This window comes from Carya illinoinensis, chromosome 3, assembly GCF_018687715.1.
Source record: "Carya illinoinensis cultivar Pawnee chromosome 3, C.illinoinensisPawnee_v1, whole genome shotgun sequence".
Taxonomy (NCBI): Eukaryota; Viridiplantae; Streptophyta; class Magnoliopsida; order Fagales; family Juglandaceae; genus Carya; species Carya illinoinensis.
In genome coordinates, this window is record NC_056754.1 from 30,295,374 (window position 1) to 30,317,309 (window position 21,936).

Sequence of the window (21,936 nt, forward strand, 5' to 3'; positions counted from 1 at the left end):
TTAAATTGATAAATTTCTCATAAATTTTTATAAAAAATTAAACTTCATCTTAAAAAATATAAGAAATTATTTTTTTATTAATAGAATTATTTTTTTATAAAAGATTTAGATTAGGTTTGGAAAGTGAGATCAAGATTTTTAATTTTAAATGAAATTTAAAATATTATTTTTTAATATTATTATTATTTTAAAATTTTAAAATATTATATTATTTATTATATTTTATATAAAAATTTAAAGAAATTGTAACGATAAAACAGGATTACCTTTTTGTTTTTGTATTTTATTTTATTTTCAGGTGGCATACGGGTACAAACTAGTGAAATATGCACCGCAGGTTGCCGGGCCCGCCATGCACCAGCCGCAGCGTCTCGAAACTCAAACCAATGCTCTCTCCAAAGCTACAATGGTTCTTGCGCTCCCATCTACCTCCCTCTACCTTCAAACCCATCTACTGTCCGGCTTCCTTTTCTTTTTCTTCTTCTTTGCAATATTCACCATGGTCAGGTCTCCAAGCCTGGAGAGATAGCCCACTCAACGAGAACCGTCTTTGGGGACCCAATGGCCCAGAATCTCTTGTGCTACAGCCTCCCTCTTCAGCAACCAACAACTGTGACAATCCAATTGGGTCCGCTTCTTCCTTAGCGGAGCTTGGTGCTCTGGTACTATCCACCAGTGACCCTCTAGCCAAGTCCAGGCTTTCGCATTTGGCATACTCCAGGTGGCGCCGTGAGAACCTTCCCCTTGGGGTGGTGTCTGACCCGCCTTCTCGGCCCGCTCGCTCTCCGAAACCAGAACTGGTTCGTTTCTGGTGCTCAAATATTCAAATTCCCAAAAGCTTTGAACTTTCTTTTGGGCTTTGTTCTTTAATGGTTACTCAGAAAATCATTAGACTTTAGTTTGATGGTGGTTGTGTCGTTGCCAATTATTCTATTTTTTTTCCAGTTCCTTTCCTAAAAACTTCTTCGGTTTTTTTTTTTTTTTTTAATGACTTTTCCATATGGTTATTCGCTAATTTTATAATTGATACATAATTTTCAGAGGGGATTTTATTGCATTTCCCTCTTGATTTGTAATTAGTTCAGATGATTTTGTCACGTGGTAATAGCTCTCGCTTGAATGCGTCTTCTGTTACACTTTATGGCTTCACCTTGTTTATAAGCCTTTTGCTTTTGTATTTCTTCATTGGGAAGTTAGCAACCTGAGTATGTTCATTCGTGGCCAATTTTATTTGGAACGCAGGTTTCCCCAAAGGAAATTCCAGCTCCAAAAAAATCAGGTTTGCCTCTTAATGCTTATATGCTTCATAATCTTGCTCACGTGGAGTTAAATGCAATTGATTTGGCATGGGACACTGTTGTTCGATTTTCGCCCTTCAGTGAGATTCTTGGGGAGGGATTCTTTGCTGACTTTGCTCATGTTGCTGATGATGAGAGTCGACATTTTGCTTGGTGTTCACAAAGACTCTCTGAGCTTGGTTTCAAGTAAGCATAACTGTTGCTTTGGATATTATAATTTATTACTTTTGTTAGACTTAATTTCAGTGTTTTCTTAATTAAAAGATATGGAGATATGCCTGCCCATAATCTGCTTTGGAGGGAATGTGAGAAGTCATCTGACAATGTTGCTGCTCGTTTGGCAGTTATCCCACTTGTCCAGGTTGTCTCTTTCTCCTGGTTGTATACTTATGGTTTGTGATGTCAGAGTTGATTAAAACATGCTTTTAAACTTATTTTAGCGTGAAGTTGTATGCCTTTCTCCTATTCCACATTTCAGGTTTGGTTCTGGATAAGAACTCAAGGGAAAGGTTGTAATTTTCTTTCATGTTTCCTGAAATTAAACATTTGGAATCACTCTGTCATGGTGCATCTCATGTTATTTTCGTTTAGCATATAAATAAAAGAAGAAAAACCAAATATATTTTATTTATTTCATCAGTGCTCAGCATTTACATCGATTTTAGTTTCTGTTGCATGCATTAGACGAGACAAGTACCTGGGATAGACTCATAAATGCATGCCTAGAACTCCACCCTGCCTGATTATTACATAATGTATAAAGTATCCATGTAGCTAGACGTTTCTCTTTTTTATTATTGTTGAATTTTTACTTCATTGGTACTTAAAGCACCTCAAAGCTCTTCTCTGAAGGTATGTTACTCATTGGGTCAGACAATATGGGTTTTCGAGAGAGTAGTCCCACTTGGCAAGGTTGCTTCTGAAAAGGCATTTTTCTCCTTGAGATTTTGACCTCGATGGAACCATGCCCAGAATCACGTGTGAGAGAATGAGTTGTAAGGAGGTAGTGGAATCCTTGTTGCAAGTTTGTAGGAAAAGGTATGTTGAACAGTCTTCCATCTGAGCAAGGAGATGTGGTAGAGTACAATGCATGTGAGAGTTGCTAGTTGTTGTCTAGTACACTGCAGATTGACTTTATAGCATTGTGATTTCTAAACTTGATTGTATCCCACAAGAGAGTAATTTGATTGTTCCTGTTTCATTTATAAATTTATAGAACCCAGGCACTAGGGGATAAGGTCACATGTGAAAGTGGCAAAGACCACAGTTTGTCAGTACTTCATCTTTTAAATTCTTTCTGAAATCAGCATCATTTTTCCATGTGATTTTGTTTACTCTCCAAGAAATTTTGTTAACTTTTAAAGACTTTTATATTCGTTTTCAAAATTCATATTTAAAGGGGTAAGTTTGCTTGTCATGGTATTTTTAGGAGGCTAGAGGACTTGATGCTGGGCCCCGATTAGTGCAAAAATTGACTGGCTTTGGAGATCACAGGACATCTAACATTGTGGCTAGAATTGCTGATGAGGAAGTTGCACATGTAGCTGTTGGTGTATTTTGGTTTATCTCTGTCTGCCAAAAACTGGGCCGTATGCCTTGTTCCACTTTCAAAGGTTTTTCCAGCTAATCCAGTGCATATCTTGCTTATAATTGAAAGAATGAATCCTATATGAGGGCTGCAAATTCTCACGTGGACCTTTCTGGGTAACCTGGCAGAGCTATTAAATGAATACAATGTGGAGTTGAAAGGACCCTTTAATTACTCAGCTCGGGACGAAGCTGGCCTTCCACGCGACTGGTGAGAAATTTGTATAATTTTGGTGGTTTGTTTGGTTCACAAGAATGTTGATGGATTTTAGTTTGTGATATTATTTTATACCAAACAGTTTTTTGAATCCAAAAGAAGGTGATTGACTTCATTTATCTAAATGGAAAAATTATTTTTGACATGGTGCTTGCATCATCTGCTCTATAGGTATGATACATCATTTTCAGGAAAACCGGTTAAGAATGGGAAACAGAACAAAACTGACAAGCTTTCTATGGTATGTACAACCTGATTTTAGAAGCTCTATCTATTCTTTTGGCTGAAGGCATTATAAGATATGATAATATTGTTACAGGTTTATGAGAGGCTTGCTTCCATCATTTCTATGGAGGGTGAGAACTCGAGCTTGAATAGGCCTCCTGGGTAATCTTTGTTCCAAAAGCGATGGTGTGAAGTTCTGGTTGGTTTGCCCATACGACTCCCACCGGAAGCCAGACTGCCAACTGCTCACCATCGGTCGTCACTACTGGTTGTTTGGGCATCTATGGAGTTTTTGATAATATTAATAATAAGCTTGTTTGGAATTATATTTTGTAGAAGTGTATCATGAAATCAACAGTCTTCATTGTGCTAACCAGAACCAATCGTTAAAGATCATGTTACGTGGTCTACTTTTGGTTTAGTTTGAGGATTAGATCTTAATTGATGGAACACATTATAATTTCTCTATTATTTGGGGTGCCTACAAAATGAGTGATAGTATGAGTATGTAAAGTGTGTGTATATATATATATATATTTTCCTTGTTGAAGCTAGATGAAATAGTGAGGAAAGAATGGAGTGAGGGATGAGGGGATAGAGTGGGTGGAAACAAGGTTGGTAGTAGGGCTGTGCTCCGACTTCGGAATCGGAATTCCGACTTCCGATTCCGAATTTTGTCGAAGTCGAAATGAGCTTCGATTCCGATTCCGCAAGGAATCAGAGTTTAATTCCGATCAGAAGTTGGAATTCCGAATTTCGATCGGAATTCCGATCGGTGCCAGAATTCCGACTTCCGATCAAATTTCAGAATTCGGAATTCCAACTGTAAAATATGCATCTTCTTTATTTTGATAGATTTTATCTTCTTTTAAATTTATTTTATTTTTGATTAATAAACACTCAATAAAAACTCACTTTATATATAAGTTATTCTTGTTCAATATTTCTCAATTAAACAAATAGGAATTATTTTATTGAATTGAGTTTGAATCTGTATTAAGTATTTTCTACTCTATTAATATTTCTCTTTTTTGTTTTTGTATGTGACAATGATGCTAGCTTGGTACTTGAAATGTGAAACTTTAGTTTTTTATTAATTTGAGGTATTTTTGTATAGATTTCATTCTTATTTTCAATTTTCTTGAAATATAGAAAAGCTTGAACACGTTAAATTGTATAATTAATTAATGAATTAATTAATTTTCCTGATACAAGTATCAGGGATAATATTTTCAACTTTTCATCCCAAAATGTCAAATCTGTTTAAACACGTTAGACTGCATAATTAATTATTATACATAATTTAGAAAAGTCCTAAACAATAATAATAGAAATAACAGCCTATTTCAAAGTTTGATTAAACAGTCTATAAGAATAAACATTTTGATTCAAAAAAAAAAATCATTTGCAACATCGTACTTGGTCATTTGAAGTACCTGAAATTAAGATAAAAAAGTATTCAATCAATAAATGTAACCAAATATTGATCCAGAAAATTAAACACAGTAAAAGTGAAATTTAATTACCATTAATACCAGCAGTGATTAAGTTAATTCTGATATCAACTTATCTTTATCCATACTGCATCAGTCATCGGCAATTATACTGGGGTTCACAATACATCTGTGAAATGATAAAAAAATATAAATTAAATAGATTTATGAAATCATAAAAACAATTAAAATAATCAATAAAAAAAAAACAAGTAGAATAAGGTTACCATCTTCAAGCCTATAGCTCTCATCATCAATGTCAATGCTATCTAGTCCAAGGGGTGTATCACTGATCCAGTTCTGTGTGCAAACGAGGGCCTCCATGGTTGACAGTGACAAAGAACTCCGAAAAGCATTCAATACTCGACCTCCAGTACTAAACGCCGACTTAGATGCAACCGTCGTAATAGGAATGGCTAGCACATCTCGGGTAATACGAGAAAGGATTGGATACTTGATGGAATTATCCTTCCACCAAATGCATATCTCAAATGCAGGACTAGGTGCCTCGACCTCTTCCATAAAATATCGTTCAACCTCTGAAGTACACTCTATAATATTCTTTGATACAATGAGCTGATGATACTCATTCATAATGTCGTAATTCCTACGGCGTCGAGGCAATGCACCTACTGGGCTAAAGTCATCAGAGGGAGGTAAGGAGTCACGTGTGAGGTACCCGCTGAAGATGAAGGTTGTTCACTATTTTTGTAGTGGTTGTACAAGTCATTGAGATCAGTTTTAAGCGCTGTAATAAATGATGCAACCTTCATTGCCCTGAGGACGGAATTTGCCCAATATTCTATCACGGCCAATTTGATTCGGGGGTCAAGGATCACAGCTACAAAGAGTAATCTATTTATCTTCTCAACTTGCCCCCAATATTTATTATATTTGGACAGCATCCGCTGAGCCATACCAGATAGAAGTCTGTTAGGGTCATCACAACCATCTTCCAAGTGGTGGTGTAGTGTCGAGATCTGACTGAACCACAAGTTTGCAGTCATGTATGCGGATCCAGATATTTTCATTGTAATATCATAAAAAAATCTACAAAAATGTGACAAAAAATCCTACACTCGTCCAATCATGTGTGTCCGGCAGACTGAGCCCCTTTCCTACAGGCTCCAGCAAAGCATACTTAAGGCCCCCATCTTCAACCTTCATCTGCTCAAACACTTTTTGGTACCTCTGTGCCACATCCAACATCATATATGTAGAGTTCCATCGAGTGGGAACGTCCAAGCACAGCGTCCGTGAATGTTTTATTCCAAGTTGTTCTTTTATTGCCCTGAATTTTTTCAGCCTTTGGGGGGAAGCCCTCACATACCGCACAATGTTGCGGACTTTTGTAATGGAATCGTCAACCTCTTTTAACCCCTCAGCCACAATCAGGTTGATTATGTGAGCACAACAACGAATATGGATAAACTCATGGTCTTGGATGACATCATCTCTCACTCTCGTATTCCACTTGAACCATTCAATTGCAGTATCATTGGCACTAGCATTGTCAACTGTAATGTAAAGAACTTTTTGAATTCCCCAATCTTTCAAGCAATCATCCATCGCCGCCCCAATTGATGCACCCTTATGTTTATTGATTTCTTTGAATCCAATAATCCGTTTTTTTAAAGTCCATGAACTGTCAATGTAGTGTGTTATAATACACATGTAAGAAACATTCTGTATAGACGTCCATGTGTCAGTCGTAAATGAAACTCTCTGCCTAGTCGTCACAAACATTTATCTCATCTCAGCCTTCTCTTTTAAATGCCTTTTCATACAATCTCGCATCACTGAATACAGTGATGACAATGAAAATCGCAGCTCAATGAGCTTGATAAACTTTCGGAACCCTATTTTCTCAACTGTAGTAAAAGGCATCTCATCTTCAATGATCATCTCGGCAAACGCATCTCTCAACATCTTCTCACTGTATTGAGGGATGACTATTTTCTTAAGTTGCGTACTATCAGTCACAGTAGAAGTTTCATAACTTAGCATTGTCTGATCTTTGGCCGCCAATCCCTTCGCTATCTTATACCTCTGGCAACCATTTAGATTTGATATCAAACAAGAAGTGCCTTGTTTCTTTGGATGACATGCAACTTCTGTGCCACAATGGTTGCAAGTCGCGTGCGGTTCCAAGGGATCACTGTCAACCTTGGTGAAATGTTCCTACGTCCACGACCTTTTTTTATTTGATCGTGGACGTGGTGGCCTGGCCCTCACGGATGGAGGTGGTACATCCGGTTCATCCCCAATACCCATCTCCTCCTCCTTATTAAATGTATCCTCATTTTCTATGTTTACCGGGAGTGGAAATCAACTACTTGCACAAGAAGTTTGTGTTCTAGAAGTGGGTCTGAATCTCGATGCAGGGGACGGAATTGTGGCATCTTGATCTTGTTTTGGGATCCCATATGGTTCTTCCTCCATAACTTGAAATCTAACACACACACACACACACACACACATATATATATATATAATTAATTAAGAAGTTTATTAAAAAAACAATAAAAAAATCTGACACATACAATAAGTGATGCAAGACTACATCTTTGAAAGGGTAAAACAATCAGCTATAGATATGCATAATGAATTCATTAAAATCAAGGGGTACTTACTTATAAGATGGTATTATTTATAATGAATTCATGGTATAATTGTAGGGGATGTGACGAGTATGGCCACCATTCTAGTTGACATGGAAGTGGAAGCTAATTTCTTGGCAAAGGAAGATGGTATTATTGCTGGCATTGCACTTGCGGATCTGGTATTTCATGAGGTTGATCCTTAAAGATATCTATACTGCACTGTGTACAGTGGTTTATTTGAGTGGTTTGCACGCTTGGTCATTCTTGATGTATATATTATTTTCAAGTAGAGTGGTCCCAGAAAGATGGAGATTACATTCATAAAGGACTTTAGTTTGGAAAAGTTTTTAGTAAGCCAAGAAATAAGAATTATCAGTAGCATACATACATTAAAATAAATAGTTTTTTAAATAAAAATAACAATGGAGGATATACATGCAAGCATACATACATACATTAATGCATATAAACAGAAATATTATTTATATATATGTGTATACTTAATTTGCGCATACATATATGCATGTGTGTATATATATATACACACACATATGGATACTTCATTTGAAACTAGTTCATATTTCTTGGCGTTCATCATTTTCAACATGGAAGGGATAATGATTAGAAATACATAATCGGTTTTTTATAGCAGTTTCATTAAAATAAATAGTTTTTTAAATAAAAATAACAACAGCTTGAAATCTTTTAATACATGGTATCAATTTAAAGAGGTAAAAAGTTTAGTCCAACAATTCTACACCTTAGTGAGAGAAAGAGAAGTGGTTTAGTGAAGAGAGAAAAACCAGCCTGTAACCCAAAGGCTTACACTCTGGTAAGTTAATTTTCCTACTTCTATTTTCGGTGTTAGAAAGATAAATATGTTAGTAAGTTATAATTAGCAATCTCTCGGATTAAAAGATTGAATTGTGAAGTTAGTGGGGAGTTAATGTCTTGGTAAGCATGCTTTTTGTCAAGTGATGAGTAGTTGAGTTTAAGTTTTGTAAATGTTAAGACTTTTATGACTTGAAGAGTGATTTCAACTTTCAGTTTACCAAGTTTATTGAAAGTAAGAATCTTCAAGCCGTGATTTTGATCATGTTAAGGTTAAAACTTTAGTAACTTTGATAATTTCAGCATTGACTACTCAAAAAGAAACGAATCATTAGGTGAGGTCACTGTTTGATGTTGGATCCCTCCATGGTTGTGTAGGTTCTCATTTTGTTTGAAAATTTGATCTTTTCTTACTTGAAACAAGTGAATGAATAGGCGATTGAACTCTATTTTAGAAAATGATCAAAGGATAAATTGGTTAAATGGTTGTAAGGTTAGGTTTAGGATTAATTTTCAAATAGCAAGATGTGTACATCAACTTCGGCCTATTAGCTCATGGAAACTCAATGTAATTCATTTCATCAAGGGATGCAGAAAATGGCAGATGCTGCATACCCTACATGTATATTAGAGATAAGGAAAACTGCTCCAGGTTTACGTTTGGTGGATAAGTGGGTGGTATTAATCACTTCCTATTTTTACATAATGGTTACAATTCTCCTTTAATTTGTGTAAAATTATTTTGGTTGATCTTGTAAAATTCCCTGTATATAGGTACTTATTGGAGGAGGGCGGAACCATAGAATGGGTTTATTCAATATGGTCTTGATAAAGAGAAATGCTATTTGCACATGGCGTCGCGTACCCTTCGCGTACACGCCGTCCACGTGGTACGATTAATGAAACGGTGCGTTGCTCACCGCATCGAAGATTCCCCCGGGCCTTATCGTTCTGCCTCCCCTCTTCCTTCACGTATTGACATTCAGCAAAACCCGGCGTGTGCAACCAGCATTTACTTTTTTCCTTTTTCTTTCTTCCCTCGCAAGTTACCCGCAAGACATAAACTGTAGTGGAAACCTTACAAGGATTTCTTTTGGGTAATATCACCTCAAAATTTGAAAAACAAAGAAGAAACAAACAAATACAAATAAATATCTGAAACGTCAAATTACAATTTAACCTCACGAAAACAGTCGGGCAAAGCAGACTCTCTTCCTATGACATAATCATCTCTATGAGCCTTCCACAGAGCTTGCATCAATTCTCTCCCTCTCAAGCCCTGCGACGTGAAATCAGCAAAAGCTCTTCTGCTTAAGAAAAGAGTTTTGTACAGCCCCTTGAAAACTCGCATTGCAGCAACCATCTTGTCCATATTTCCAAAATATGTTGCCACGTAAGAATCACTATTAATAGACACGTGATAATCCAATGCAGCTTTCGTGTTCCCATGCATGCTTGTGAAATCCTCACCACTAAGGAGGCTAGACTTAGTGACTACATTGGTGTAAACAGATGTTAAACCTTCAATTTCCATAAGCCCATCCCCGGCTGCCAGATATATATTTGTGTTTGTCGGGATGGAAAGTGCTTGAAGTATGAAGGCCATCTCATTAGGCGTAAGGGGACACTTCCCCCGTTTTCTCCAAATGCAGGCCAACTCTCCAGTCCACGGTTTTCTATCTCCTTGTGCTGCCTCAATGGTTTTGATGGAGGCTGAAGAAAGACCCGAGTATTGGCATTGGTTGTAAGCTACCATGTCCGGTTCAAAGCGAAGGTGAAGCGAGATAAAAGGTTTGGGTATAGCTTCTAGAAGCTCAGAGGCTTTCTTCTCCAAGGATCTTGTGAGGCGTAAATCCATTGAAACCAGGTAGTGCGAAACCCATTTCAAAACTAGAAATTTCCTGCACCTTCACGCTGCAGAAAAACCCATTTCGTAACCCAAATCGGTAGAAAACGATTCCGACCGCACAAACCAGTTCTCCTGCCCAGCAACCACACTCCTGTCGTCGTCGAATCCGAAGCCACTACATGACTCTAATCTCTAACTGCATTTCTTCTCCAACGAAATGCTTGCGCATATATACGAAACATGAAGCCGGTTTTACAAGAGAGAAGAAGGAGATGATTTCGTTCTTACCTGCCGTGTTCAATCCGCACCGATTTTTCGAAGGTCTATTGAAGGGTACAGGAAAATTGCTGTGCACCGTTTTATTAATGTCCACGTGGGACCCATGTACGTGTCGTGTCCCCTTCGGCGTGTGCAACCAGCATTTCTCCTTGATAAAAGATAATCGTATATCAATAGCTGGAGGCATCAAGAATGTCATTAAATCTGTTGACTTGTATTTAGAACAAAAGAACCAATGGAGGTTGAGGTAGTATTCTCACACTCACACTTTTTAAAATCTAAGTCTTTTCAATATTTTTTAGCATAGGTTGACATTGTTATGTATCTTTATGCAATTTGTTTCTCTGACTACTTATAAAAAATAAAAAAAACTGTTTCTCTGACTGATCTTTCTTCATGTTTTGCTTGAAATCAACATTTTAGTTAATAGTTAATATACCCTCCCATATTATTTTTGGTGAAGTTTTCTGGGATGCTCTCTCTCTCTCTCTCTCTCTCTCTCTCTCTCTCTCTCTCTCTCTCTCCCCCCCCCCCCCCCCCCCCGGGGCATGAATTCCATGTCAATAATACCATCTTACTTATTTTTCTTTGTGATATTTCCACAAAAACATAACCTTCAAAGTCCAAAGTCACAAACAAACAACGGTTGAAAATCACAAACAGTTCCTCAATACATTCACGGCCAATGTAGAAAACAGAACAATAAAAAATGACTAATAATAGACAATCCAATTTCCAATTATCAAATAAATAATATCAAAAATTCGGAGTAAATACACAATGCAAAAATTTAAATTTACCAATTGGAAAATTTTGGTTGCAATTTGGCACTACGGCGACGGCAACCTCTGCCAAGCTACGGCAAACTATGGTCGGTGGGGGGCTGTGGCGAGATGAGTCTGAGAGGTTGAGTGCTGAGGACAGTGAGCCGTGAGGGGACTCAGGGGAGAGATGATTGAGTGAGGAAGAATGGCCCTCGCGGAGGCCATTTAGCTGTGATTCAAACAGTGTCGTTCTCATTTAAATGGAATGACGTCGTTCCAGTTAACAGGTAGACAAAATCCAGATGCATCTAGGTTTTTTTTTAAAAAAAAAAAAAATAGTCAGAATCGGAGTCGGAATTCAAAACCAGTGGTTTACCAATTCTGACTCCGACTTCTGTTACGGAGTCGGAACTGCTCCGATTCTGACTCCAACTTCCGATCCCTCCAATTCCATCGGAGTCGGAATCGGAGCGAAAATCAGCTAGAATCGGAAGCTTTGAAATTTTGCACACCCCTAGTTGGTAGCGTAGTTGATGACTGGGGAGAAAAATTTTCTCATTTGTCAATACGTCCATCTAATCTCATTTTGAAAGAGACAAATCTCCTTTAATCTTCGCTGAAATCACTCGTCTTTATTTTTTGCATGATTCTTGATTTCTGCTTATTCCATACAATAGTTGTGCATAGCTGTACATTCCTTTGTTACATTTCAGACAGCTATCAACATAGATGTACATAACTACTGTAAATTCTTTATATATGTCAATATACAAGTCATGCTCTGCATGGGCTATTTCAAACTTACATGGTATCAAGAGCCCATGAGGATTCTGATCATGTCGTCTTCAATGCAAGAGATACATTTCCTCCGATTAAGCATGTTATCTGTAAACTACGAGATTTTGACATCCGAATCTCCTCTACCCATGAAGCTTCTTCCCTTGTAGCATTTTTCAACAATCGTACCTCTGGTTTTAAACCACTTCGTACCTAGCCCAGTCAGCCCGTGGCTCTTATATATCCCAGGGTTCAAAAGGAAACCAAGGGGGTCGTTCTCAGGATAAAAATGGTGCAGGTCGTGGAAAGCAGTCTCCAAATCGTGGTGGTGGACTTGGCTCCAACCGTGGGGGACGTGTCTCACATATAACATGTTTTAGATGTGATGGGAGTTGTGCTTTGGATGAAGAAGCTGAGCAATACCAAGCTTTTTTGTAGTTCAATAGGGAGACATTATTGATGAAGCCTGGTACCCGGACACTGGTGCAAACTAGCACATGACCCCACTCAATCTAACCAACAAGTTATTGAACCTTACAAAGGGACTGATATGGTCATGTCGGTAATGGTTCTAATCTCCCTATTTCTGGTGTTAAAAGCTCTATTCTTCCAGTGGCAATGCTAGGGTCCCATTCAAGCATCCCGCTCAACATTTTTTTTTTTCTTGAAATGTATTTTTACATAAAGATTAAGAAAATGTTGTTTAATTATATCATGAAGTTTATTCATTTTTCAAAATATTAAAAAGTGTTAAAAAAAATGATATGAAAAAAACAAAAAAAAAAAAACACTTTTTAAATTTTTTTTTTCAAATCATTTTTTAACACTTTTAAATTTTTTTTAAAAATAAAAAAAAATTACAATATTATTAAACAATATTTTTTTAATCATTACATAAAATAAAAACTGAAAAAAAATTGGAGCGGGACAAATGAAGGGGATCCCCCAGTGGGATCCCTATCATTTCCCTTCTTCCAAATACACAACTTCTCTTGAAAAATACTCTTATTGTTCCTGCTATCCAAAAGAGGTTGCTTTTGGTTTCTCAGCTTACCACTGAATCATTATTGTTGTATGTATTATCCATGGGCATTCTTATATATCAAGGATCTGAGAACGAAACAAGTGTTGCTTAAAGGGTCGGTTCAAGATGGCTTATACCCTTACGTTCCACACTTTCAATGGCACCTCCAGTTACCTTCATGGCCACCAAAGTTCTTGCATCTCTTAGGTAATCTAGGCTAGGACACCCAAACATTTAGACACTTCAGTCTTTATTGCATTCTCTTCTTCTTTCAAATAAAAATGTTCCTTTTTGTGACAATTGCAAGATGGGAAAATCAACTAAACTTCCTTTTCATGCTTGCAGTGTTCATGCTTTGTCATTTCTTCACACTATACATACTGATGTATGGGTTCCTGCCCCCATTCCTTCATATGATGGTTTTCGGTTTTATTTAATAATTATTGATGAATATTCACGTTATGCTTGGTTATTTACTAAGTCTCGGAAATTTAATGTTATTCATATTTTTCCTAAGTTTCTTACCTTGTTGTTCAACCAATTTCACATTTATGTCAAAATTATTCGAAGTAACAATGATAGAGGATTTATAAATCACACTCTCAAAACTTATTTTGCTTCCAAAGGGATTGTTCACCAATTGTCTTGTCCTGGAACTCCCGAAAAAAAATGGTTTTTCCGAACGGTGTTATCGCCACATTGTTGAAATAGCTCTCATGCTAATGACTCACTCCTTAATTCTACAAAAATTCTGGACTGTCACCTTTCAAACTGCAGTCTTTCTCATCAATCGATTGCCAACTCTTACTCTTGCTGGAAAATCTCCATTTCAATCAGTTTTTGGATCTGATTCATCTTATAAAGTGCTCAAAGTTTTTGGGTGTGTGCTATCCCTATCTCACTCATGTTGGAAGGTTCAAACTTGATTTTAAGTCCACACCCAATGTCTTCTTTGGGTATCCTTCCACTGACAAAGGCCACCGGTGTATGGCCTTGCATAATGGTATATATATATCTCAAGACATGTTGTATTTAATGAAGAAAAGTTTCATTTTGCTTCTCAGCAGGTGCACTTCAAATATAATGACTCTTGGTTCACAGCTTGCCATTTTCCAAAAGATCTCCATACTATAAATCTTCAACTTGTACCTACCTCAGCTTTTACTTCCCAAAGCTCAGACCCAGCCTTCAATTTTGCACCAACAAATGTAGTCCAACCAATCGAATCCACGATTGGTTTGAAATTGGGCTTGCCTCCTCTGAACTCATCATATGGTAATCAAGTTGCAAGATGGCACTCGGCAGCCCAAAACCTTCTTCTCCACACATCACCCATTACCTGTGTGCTTCATGGCAGACTTAATTGCTACTTTAGTTGAGTCCAAGACTTTTAAAGAGGCCCAAAAAGATCCCATAAAAATCTTCATTGGCAGCAAGCTATACAGGCTGAAGTTTAGGCCCTACATGACAATAAAACGTGGATTCTTGTTCCTTCTTCATCTCATATGAACCTAGACACCAGTAAATGGGTCTTCAAAGTCAAAACCTGAGTTGATGGTTCTATTGAGCACTACAAAGCTCGTCTAGTGGCACCAGGTTTCACTCAACTTCCGGGACTCGACTATGATGAAACTTTTAGTCCCGTCATCAAGCCAGACACTATTCAGTTAATCCTCACTTTGGCTCTCTCTCATGTATGGTCTTAAAACAACTCAATGTTAGTAATGCATTTTTGCAAGGAGAGTTATAAGAAAACCTTTGCTTGACTCAACCACCAAGTTTTGAAGACACCAATCATCCTCATTATGTTTGCCAACTCCACAAGGCCTTGTATAGTCTAAAATAAGCTCCTTAAGCATGGATTTGAATATAGCAATTATCTTTAACAACAGGGTTTTTCAGCATTGTCATTATGATACTTCATTATTTTTTTTACTACAATGCTCTGAAATTCTCCTTTTGCTTATTTATGTGGATGATATAATTCTCACCGAATCTTCTTGCTCGGCAATTGACAAATTTATCTCCTATTTGTCCATCGTTTTTCATATGAAGGACCTTGGTGACTTTCATTTTTTCTTAAGGGTTCAAGTATCACAAGATTCAACTTCCTTAACACTCTCTAGCCAAAGTATCTCTTCTCCTTGCTCCAACAATTTGGTTTTGAAGGGGCAAAACCTAGTTCCACTCCCATTGCTTCCGAAAAATTTCAGCACATGATGGAATCCCAATATCTTATCCTACACTCTACAGTTAGATGGTTGGCACATTATAGTACTTATCTTTGATCCGTTCTGATATTGCTTATGCAGTAAATTTTGTCTATCAATTTATGCAAACACCTCAAGCTCCTCATCTTATTGCGGTTAAACGCATATTTCGATATCAAAGGCACTTTCAATTTGGGTCTTCAGCTCACCAAAGCTCCACTCACTGCAGTCCATGCATTTTGGAATGCAGATTGTGCAGGTTCTACTGACGGCAGACGATCAACTACAAGCTTTGCAATATATATGGGACCCAACTTGCTGTCTTGGAGTGCAAAGAAGCAAGTTACAGTGGCTCGCTCTAAAGCTGAAGTAGAATACTGCGCATTGGCATCCACAATGGCTAAACTCATGTGGTTTATGCACTTACTTAAGAGCATCGGGTATAATCTTCCATTGCCTCTGTTACATTTAGACAACATTAGTGCTTTGAGCATGGCAAAGAACCTGGTTTTCCATTATCGCACCAAATTCATTGAGATAGATGTGCATTTTGTGAGGGAGCAAGTTGCTCGAGTATTAACTCGATTAACACATGTGTCTATTCAAGAATAGGTGGCGAACATCTTCACAAAACCATTATGTGCTTCAAAGTTCATACCAAATCGGTCCAAGCTTTACATTGGTCCCATCCCGCCTTGAGGAGCTTATCCTGCCTTGAGCTTGAGGGAGAATGAAAAGACAAGCCTACTTTAATCTTTGCTGAAATCATGTCTTTATTTTTTGCATGATTCTTGTTTTCTATTTATTCCATACATAGTTGCACAAAGCTATACATTCCTTTTGTACATTTGTACATTTCAGACAGCTATCAACATAGTTGTACATAACTGTTGTAAATCCTTTATATATGTCAATATACAAGTCATGCTTTGTGTGGGCTATTTCAAACTTACAATTTTATCTCATCGCATTTAAATATCTAAACACCATAAATACAAAAAAAAAATTTAATTTCAAATTTTCAACCTTTTCATTTAATCATTTTATCTAATCATTACAATTTTTTCAAACTTCTAAACAAAATACAAAAAGTAATTAATTTTTTTCAAATTCTAAAATAAAAATTATATTAAAAAAATAATTTAACAATATTTGAACTTTATAATACTTTTGGTCAACTTTTTTTCCCCTTTTCCAAAATCCTATAAAATATTTTAATTCAAACATTTTTTAATTCATCTCATCTTAACTCAAATATTTCATTACTATTCACGAAGTATCTCAATACATCTCATCTCAACTAACTATCAAAATCAAGGCCATTTGGTTCGCAGTTGTTGATCAGCACAGTGACAAAAGGTGGGTCGAAAACGAGAAACCACACACTTGTGGGACATGGTGGTAGTCATTTCAATGTCTTTTTCCAAGTATTGAGGTTGTCATAATACATTATAGTTGGGGACTTATGCCGGATGGGTAGGATCTCAAACAAAAGATGCAATCCATGTCGATTCAACGTGTGTCATAAAGCAGTATTAAGCTTTTTTTATTGGAGTGTGAAACATTATTATTATTATTATTATTATTATTATTATTATTATTATTATTATTATTATTATTATTATTATTATTATTATTATTTTGTTTGTTCTCGCACAACCCAAAGATACAATTATTCCCAAGAAGATGCAAAAGAAAACTTTTATCAATCTGTATCAGGACAAACCTAAACAATTAGCGTTTGCAAATGCATAAAGGTCCAATGCAGAGTTGGAATGAAGCTTATGCCTAGTTTGACTGTTGCTAGAACAAGAATACAATGAAAGGATTCATTTCACTATATAGGTCCAATGCTGATCAGTTGTAATATTGAAGGTTACATGAACCAGGTCTCACCGGCTAGGTTTCCTAGGCCCTGCTGCTTAGACCTAAAAATGAACCAATGGAACCGACCGACTAGGGGGAAGAGAACCAACCGAACTAGTTCAGGATTTGGTGGGGTGGGGGGCCTTATTCTCATTTCTTTGGTCACATCTTCTAAGCAAATAAATTAACAACAATTGAATTCACAAAAGAAAGAACATAAATATTCAATGTAATTATCAAAGAACATATGCGAGATTCAATTAAAAAATTAAGAATTATCAACACCTCTGCTTTGTGCACTTATCGAGAAGGTGAGAAGGTTTAAGAGATGAGAAAGAGATGGGACGCGAGGGAAAGACAGACAGTGTCGGGGTGATGGGGCTGGCAAGTTATGTGATGACCCGCTTTTGAGTATATTTTCGCTGAAATAATTATTTTTATTTTAATTAATATATTAGTTTAATTATTTTAATTTATTTGCGTTTTAAAATTAGTTTTTAATTTATTTGATGTTGTGTTTTATTTCTTTTAGTTGTTTTGTAGTTTTTAATCTCTTTTTGGCGGTTTAGTTTTACTTCTCGGAATGAGGATTAGATCTCCTCTTTTCCCTACATTTCTTTTCCTTTTTCCTTTCTTTTTCTTTTTCCTTTTTCTCTTTTTCCTTCTTTTCTTTTTCTTTTCTTTTTCTTTTTCTTCTTTTTCTTTTTTTTTTTCCTCCTGCTTCCCGCGTCGTCCCCCCCCGAGCTCTCTCTCTCTCTTCTCTCTCCCTCACGGCCGAAACCTTCTCTCTGCCGGCCCACCGCCATCCGGCCACCATTTGGCTCGCCACTAGTCCCATTCTCTTCGTCTCCCTCCGGCGCACCACCCCTCCGAAGCTCAGCCCCAACCGGCCGGCCGTTTGGCCGGAATAGCCCTCCAAAGCCTCCACGGATTTTGCTCCGATCCGCCGCCGTCGCTCCACCTCCAGCTACCATTTCTTCACCACTTCATCACCGGTCCCTTGCCGTCCTAACCCACCCATTTCTGGCCTCCAACGACCACCGGAACAGCTCCTACGAGCTTAGTCTCCGATTTTCGTTTTCCGGCCATTTCCGGCGATTCTGCCGCCACCCACGGCCGTTCATCACTTCCAATAGCTTCACAACCATCCCTAGACCATTTCCTATCAATTTCGTGTCCTAGTTTGTCCCCATTCAAAAGTGGGTTTTTCAAACCCACGGCCACAGTGAATTTTCACTGTGACGTTGCTTTTTCGCCGCCGTTTGCAACGCCGCTTGTTTTCTAAAATTGCCATATAGCGCTGTAAGTATTTTCCAAACCCTATTTTCAGATTTAAATATATATCGCTCATTCAATTTATTTATTGTTGTTGGTTGTTGATTCCGGACTGAGTCCGAGGAGTTTCGGGGGTCGGATGGATGGAGGACGGAGTTGCCTGTTTAATTGTTTTATGTTGTTTGATTATTTTATTATGCATTGTTATGGCATTGCATGATGCATGCACGTGTGTTTGCGGAATTGTGTGAAAAGCCTGTGTATTGGCGTAAGTGTATTACGGGTGCGTGTGTATCACGAGCCCAAGCCGGGATGGGTTATTATCTCGGTGGAGCTCCTCTGGTCACTCGGGAGCGGAATAAACTGAGTGATGTCCCCTGAGTTGTCGCTAGACGACGGGAGCGGGACTGGGGGATGCTTGGCTACGAACGCGCCGGGGCGTGGAACCGGGCATCGCCCTACTCACCGACTCCGTGGCCCTTCGCTGGCGAGGGCTAGAGGATGCTTGGCTACGAACGCACGGGGCACGGAACTGGGCATCGCTCGTTAGGTGTCACATGCGTAGTGGTACTCTGCGGTGTGGCACTGGAGCCAGGGTTTGTGGATGACCCCTAGGGGAAGTCATGGTGCATACGGTTAATATGGATAATGGTTTGAGTCGGATAAAGGCCAAATGTGACTTTTGGCGTGTTTTTCGGAAAGGATGTGTTTTTGGGCCAAATGGGTTTTTGGCGTGTGTGGAAAACTATGTTTTATGGGCTTTGTGCATTGGGCATGTTTCATGCATAGATGTGTAAAGCACATTCTATACTTTCCCACCTCCACCCATGGTGCCAAGGTCTTCAAAGCTCGATATTTCCCCAAAACACACTTTTTAGATGCTACATTGGGTTATAATCCCTCTTATGTATGGAGAGGTATTTGGGGAACAAAGCATAAAATGCAAGAGGGATATCAGTGGAGAATTGGCTCAAGACACAAAGTAAGGATATGGAAAGATTCAAGGGTTCCTAAGTTTAAAACTGTTACAAGACAGTAGAACAGTTCCTTTATAAGTGAAAATGCAGAAGTGCTTAGAGAGGAGGAGGCTATTGTAAAATCTTTATTTGTTGCTAATCAAAGAGTGTGGGATGTGGGAAAGATCAATTCTCTGTTTACACCAGATATAGCTCTTCAAGTTTTAAAGATTGTGCTTAGTCAAGATGGGGAGGATCTAATCTGTTGGAATAAAGAAGCTAATTCTTTATATTGTCCAAAGTGCTTATAGGATGTTTAAATCTTTATATTCAAACAGACAGAATAGAGAATCCTCTAATGCTATGTTGTTGAGAAGAGTGTGGAAAGTCATATGGAATATGAAGCTTCCTTCAAAGGTGAGAATTTTTTCTTGGAAAGCTGCCAAAGGGATTCTACCAACAAAGTCCAATTTATAGAAAAAGAAGGTGTTAACAGAGGAGGGTTGTGATTTCTATAATGCAGAAAAGGAAAATACACTACATGCACTTTGCTCCTACCCTTCCATAAAAGAAGTATGGTCTCTTTATTTCCCTTCAAGGGTAGTTATAAGAGAGCATGAAACTTTTTTTGACATAGTTCAGAGGTTGCAATAGAATAAGGGAACTGAGATGCTTGAGTTGTTTTTCCTAATATGCTGAAGTTGCTGGTATAAAAGAAACATGACGAGGTTCGACGCAAAGGAAGTGAATGTTGAGACTATTGTTGGAAATGGTTTAGCAATGCAGAAGTCATATAAGGAACTCAAGACTAAACCTGTTTCAGTTATCAGATAGCAATGCAGATGGGAAGCCCTGCAATCTGGTGTGTTTAAACTTAATGTAGATGGAGCTTTTTCCTCTAATGGTTCAGTGGCTGGAATAGGAGCTATTGTCAGAGATTCTAAGGGAGAGGTAATTATGTTTGCTGCAAAGAAAGAATTTTCTATCATGACTGCTGCTGAAGTTAAGGCTTTATCTATTCTTCAAGGATTACAGTTCTGCATTCACCTTGGAATTCATAATCTTGTGATTGATAGTGACTCATTGCTGGTTGTTAAAGAGTTCAATATGCAAGGATCTTCAAAGGCTACTTTTGGCAACGTTGTTAGAGAGGTTAAGGAATTGATGTCATGGTTTGGTACCTATGAAGTGCAACATGCTAGTAGAAGCTACAATACAGCAGCACATTCACTTGCCAAGTTTGGTTTAAGTGTGCAGAATATTAGTCTATGGTGGGGAGCATACCCTGATGTAATTTCTAATATTCTTTGGAGTGATTCAAGTACTTTGTAAGTTTTTTTTTATTAATGAAGCATGTTTTCCTATCAAAAAAAAAAAAAAAAAGTCTTTGATAACCTTTCGGCCTCCTTGTTAAATATTAATATTCACTTAAACAATAGTTAATACCTAAGCTTTTCCACAATGTTTATGTCAAATTTTCCTAAAAAATAGTTTTAAAAAAACTCCTAAACAATAGTTAAACTCACGAAACATTCAATACATGAGTCTTCTCTGAGCTTGCTCTGAGGAGAAAGCTTGGGTGAAGTGATAGTCTCAGCTTGCTCGTAGAGTAAAGGAAGAGAAGTCTTTCCCTAGTCTATTCCCAGGACTATAGTAGGTAGAGATGGAGGATTGAAGGAAAGGTGGGACAGGCTTCAACTTACAGAGGAGGAAAATGCTGTAATTGAACTAAGTTTAGAGCACCTAGGGAAGGTGACCACAACATGAAATAGAAGCCTAGTAGGAAAACTATTCTCAAATCATAAAATAAGTAAGGAAGTTATTAGATCAACTATAGCTAAGATCTGGAGGATGGGGGGATCATTTACTTTTCAGGACATAATCTCAAATCTATTTATAGTAACTTTCGAAAACTAGAAGTATAAACAGAGAGTTATGGATGGAATGCCTTGGTTATTTGATAATCAACTGCTAGTTCTAAAACCATTTGATGGATTTTCCCCTCCTTAGAAGATAAATTTTGATTATGAGGAATTCTATGAACAATCTACCATTAGCATGTATGACTTGAGAAGTAGGGAATCAGATTGGAGCAACTATCAAGACTGTCAAAGAAATAGATGTCCGTAAAGATGGGATTGGATGGGGAAGCTATTTGAGAGTGAAGATTGAATTAGATTTGAGGAAATTGATAGCTAGAGGAAGAACTGCTAATGTACTCAGAAATAGAATTTGGGTGTCACTGAGCTATGAGAAGCTTCCAAAGCTATGTTTCAAATGTGGAAGAATAATACATAGAGAATAGGGTTATGTTGGATTAGAAGGGAATGGTGGTAGATCTTAGTATGGAATATGGCTTCATGCTCATCACAATTCATGGGGGAGAAACATGGAGAAACAAAGTAGCTTTCATAATGAACGAATGGGAGAAAATGAAGGGGAGTATAACAGTGAGAATCTGGAAGGGGATGGGGTGTCTAGCTTTAATTTCACTCCTACACAAGTGGTTGGGGGTGGGGGGGGATAGATAAGGATGAGATGATTGCCTTAGCTCTAAAGAGGGGGACACAGGCTTCTGTGGATGAAATGGGAACAAAGTGTTTATTGAAAATGGTGAAAGAAGAGTGATGATTGACAACAAAAAAGCAAGTTGCACAAAGTGATGGGGAGGAGGGTTCCAAA

At 37.7% G+C, this 21,936-nt stretch overlaps 2 protein-coding genes across 2 annotated transcripts; one reads left to right on the top strand and one right to left on the bottom strand.

Moving 5' to 3' along the window:
- The first annotated feature begins 302 nt into the window (after positions 1 to 302).
- On the top strand, positions 303 to 3,798 carry LOC122304083 (uncharacterized protein HI_0077). Its single transcript, XM_043116127.1, has 7 exons — positions 303 to 800; positions 1,243 to 1,484; positions 1,563 to 1,659; positions 2,728 to 2,911; positions 3,015 to 3,096; positions 3,274 to 3,343; positions 3,422 to 3,798. The coding sequence occupies exons 1-7, from the start codon at positions 327 to 329 to the stop codon at positions 3,491 to 3,493; spliced, it is 1,221 nt and encodes a 406-aa protein (XP_042972061.1). The 5' UTR covers positions 303 to 326; the 3' UTR covers positions 3,494 to 3,798.
- A 5,624-nt stretch (positions 3,799 to 9,422) lies between these two features.
- Positions 9,423 to 10,112, bottom strand: LOC122304718 (O-fucosyltransferase 13-like). Its single transcript, XM_043116988.1, has one exon. The coding sequence runs from the start codon at positions 10,110 to 10,112 to the stop codon at positions 9,423 to 9,425; it is 690 nt and encodes a 229-aa protein (XP_042972922.1).
- Between the last annotated feature and the right edge of the window lie 11,824 nt (positions 10,113 to 21,936).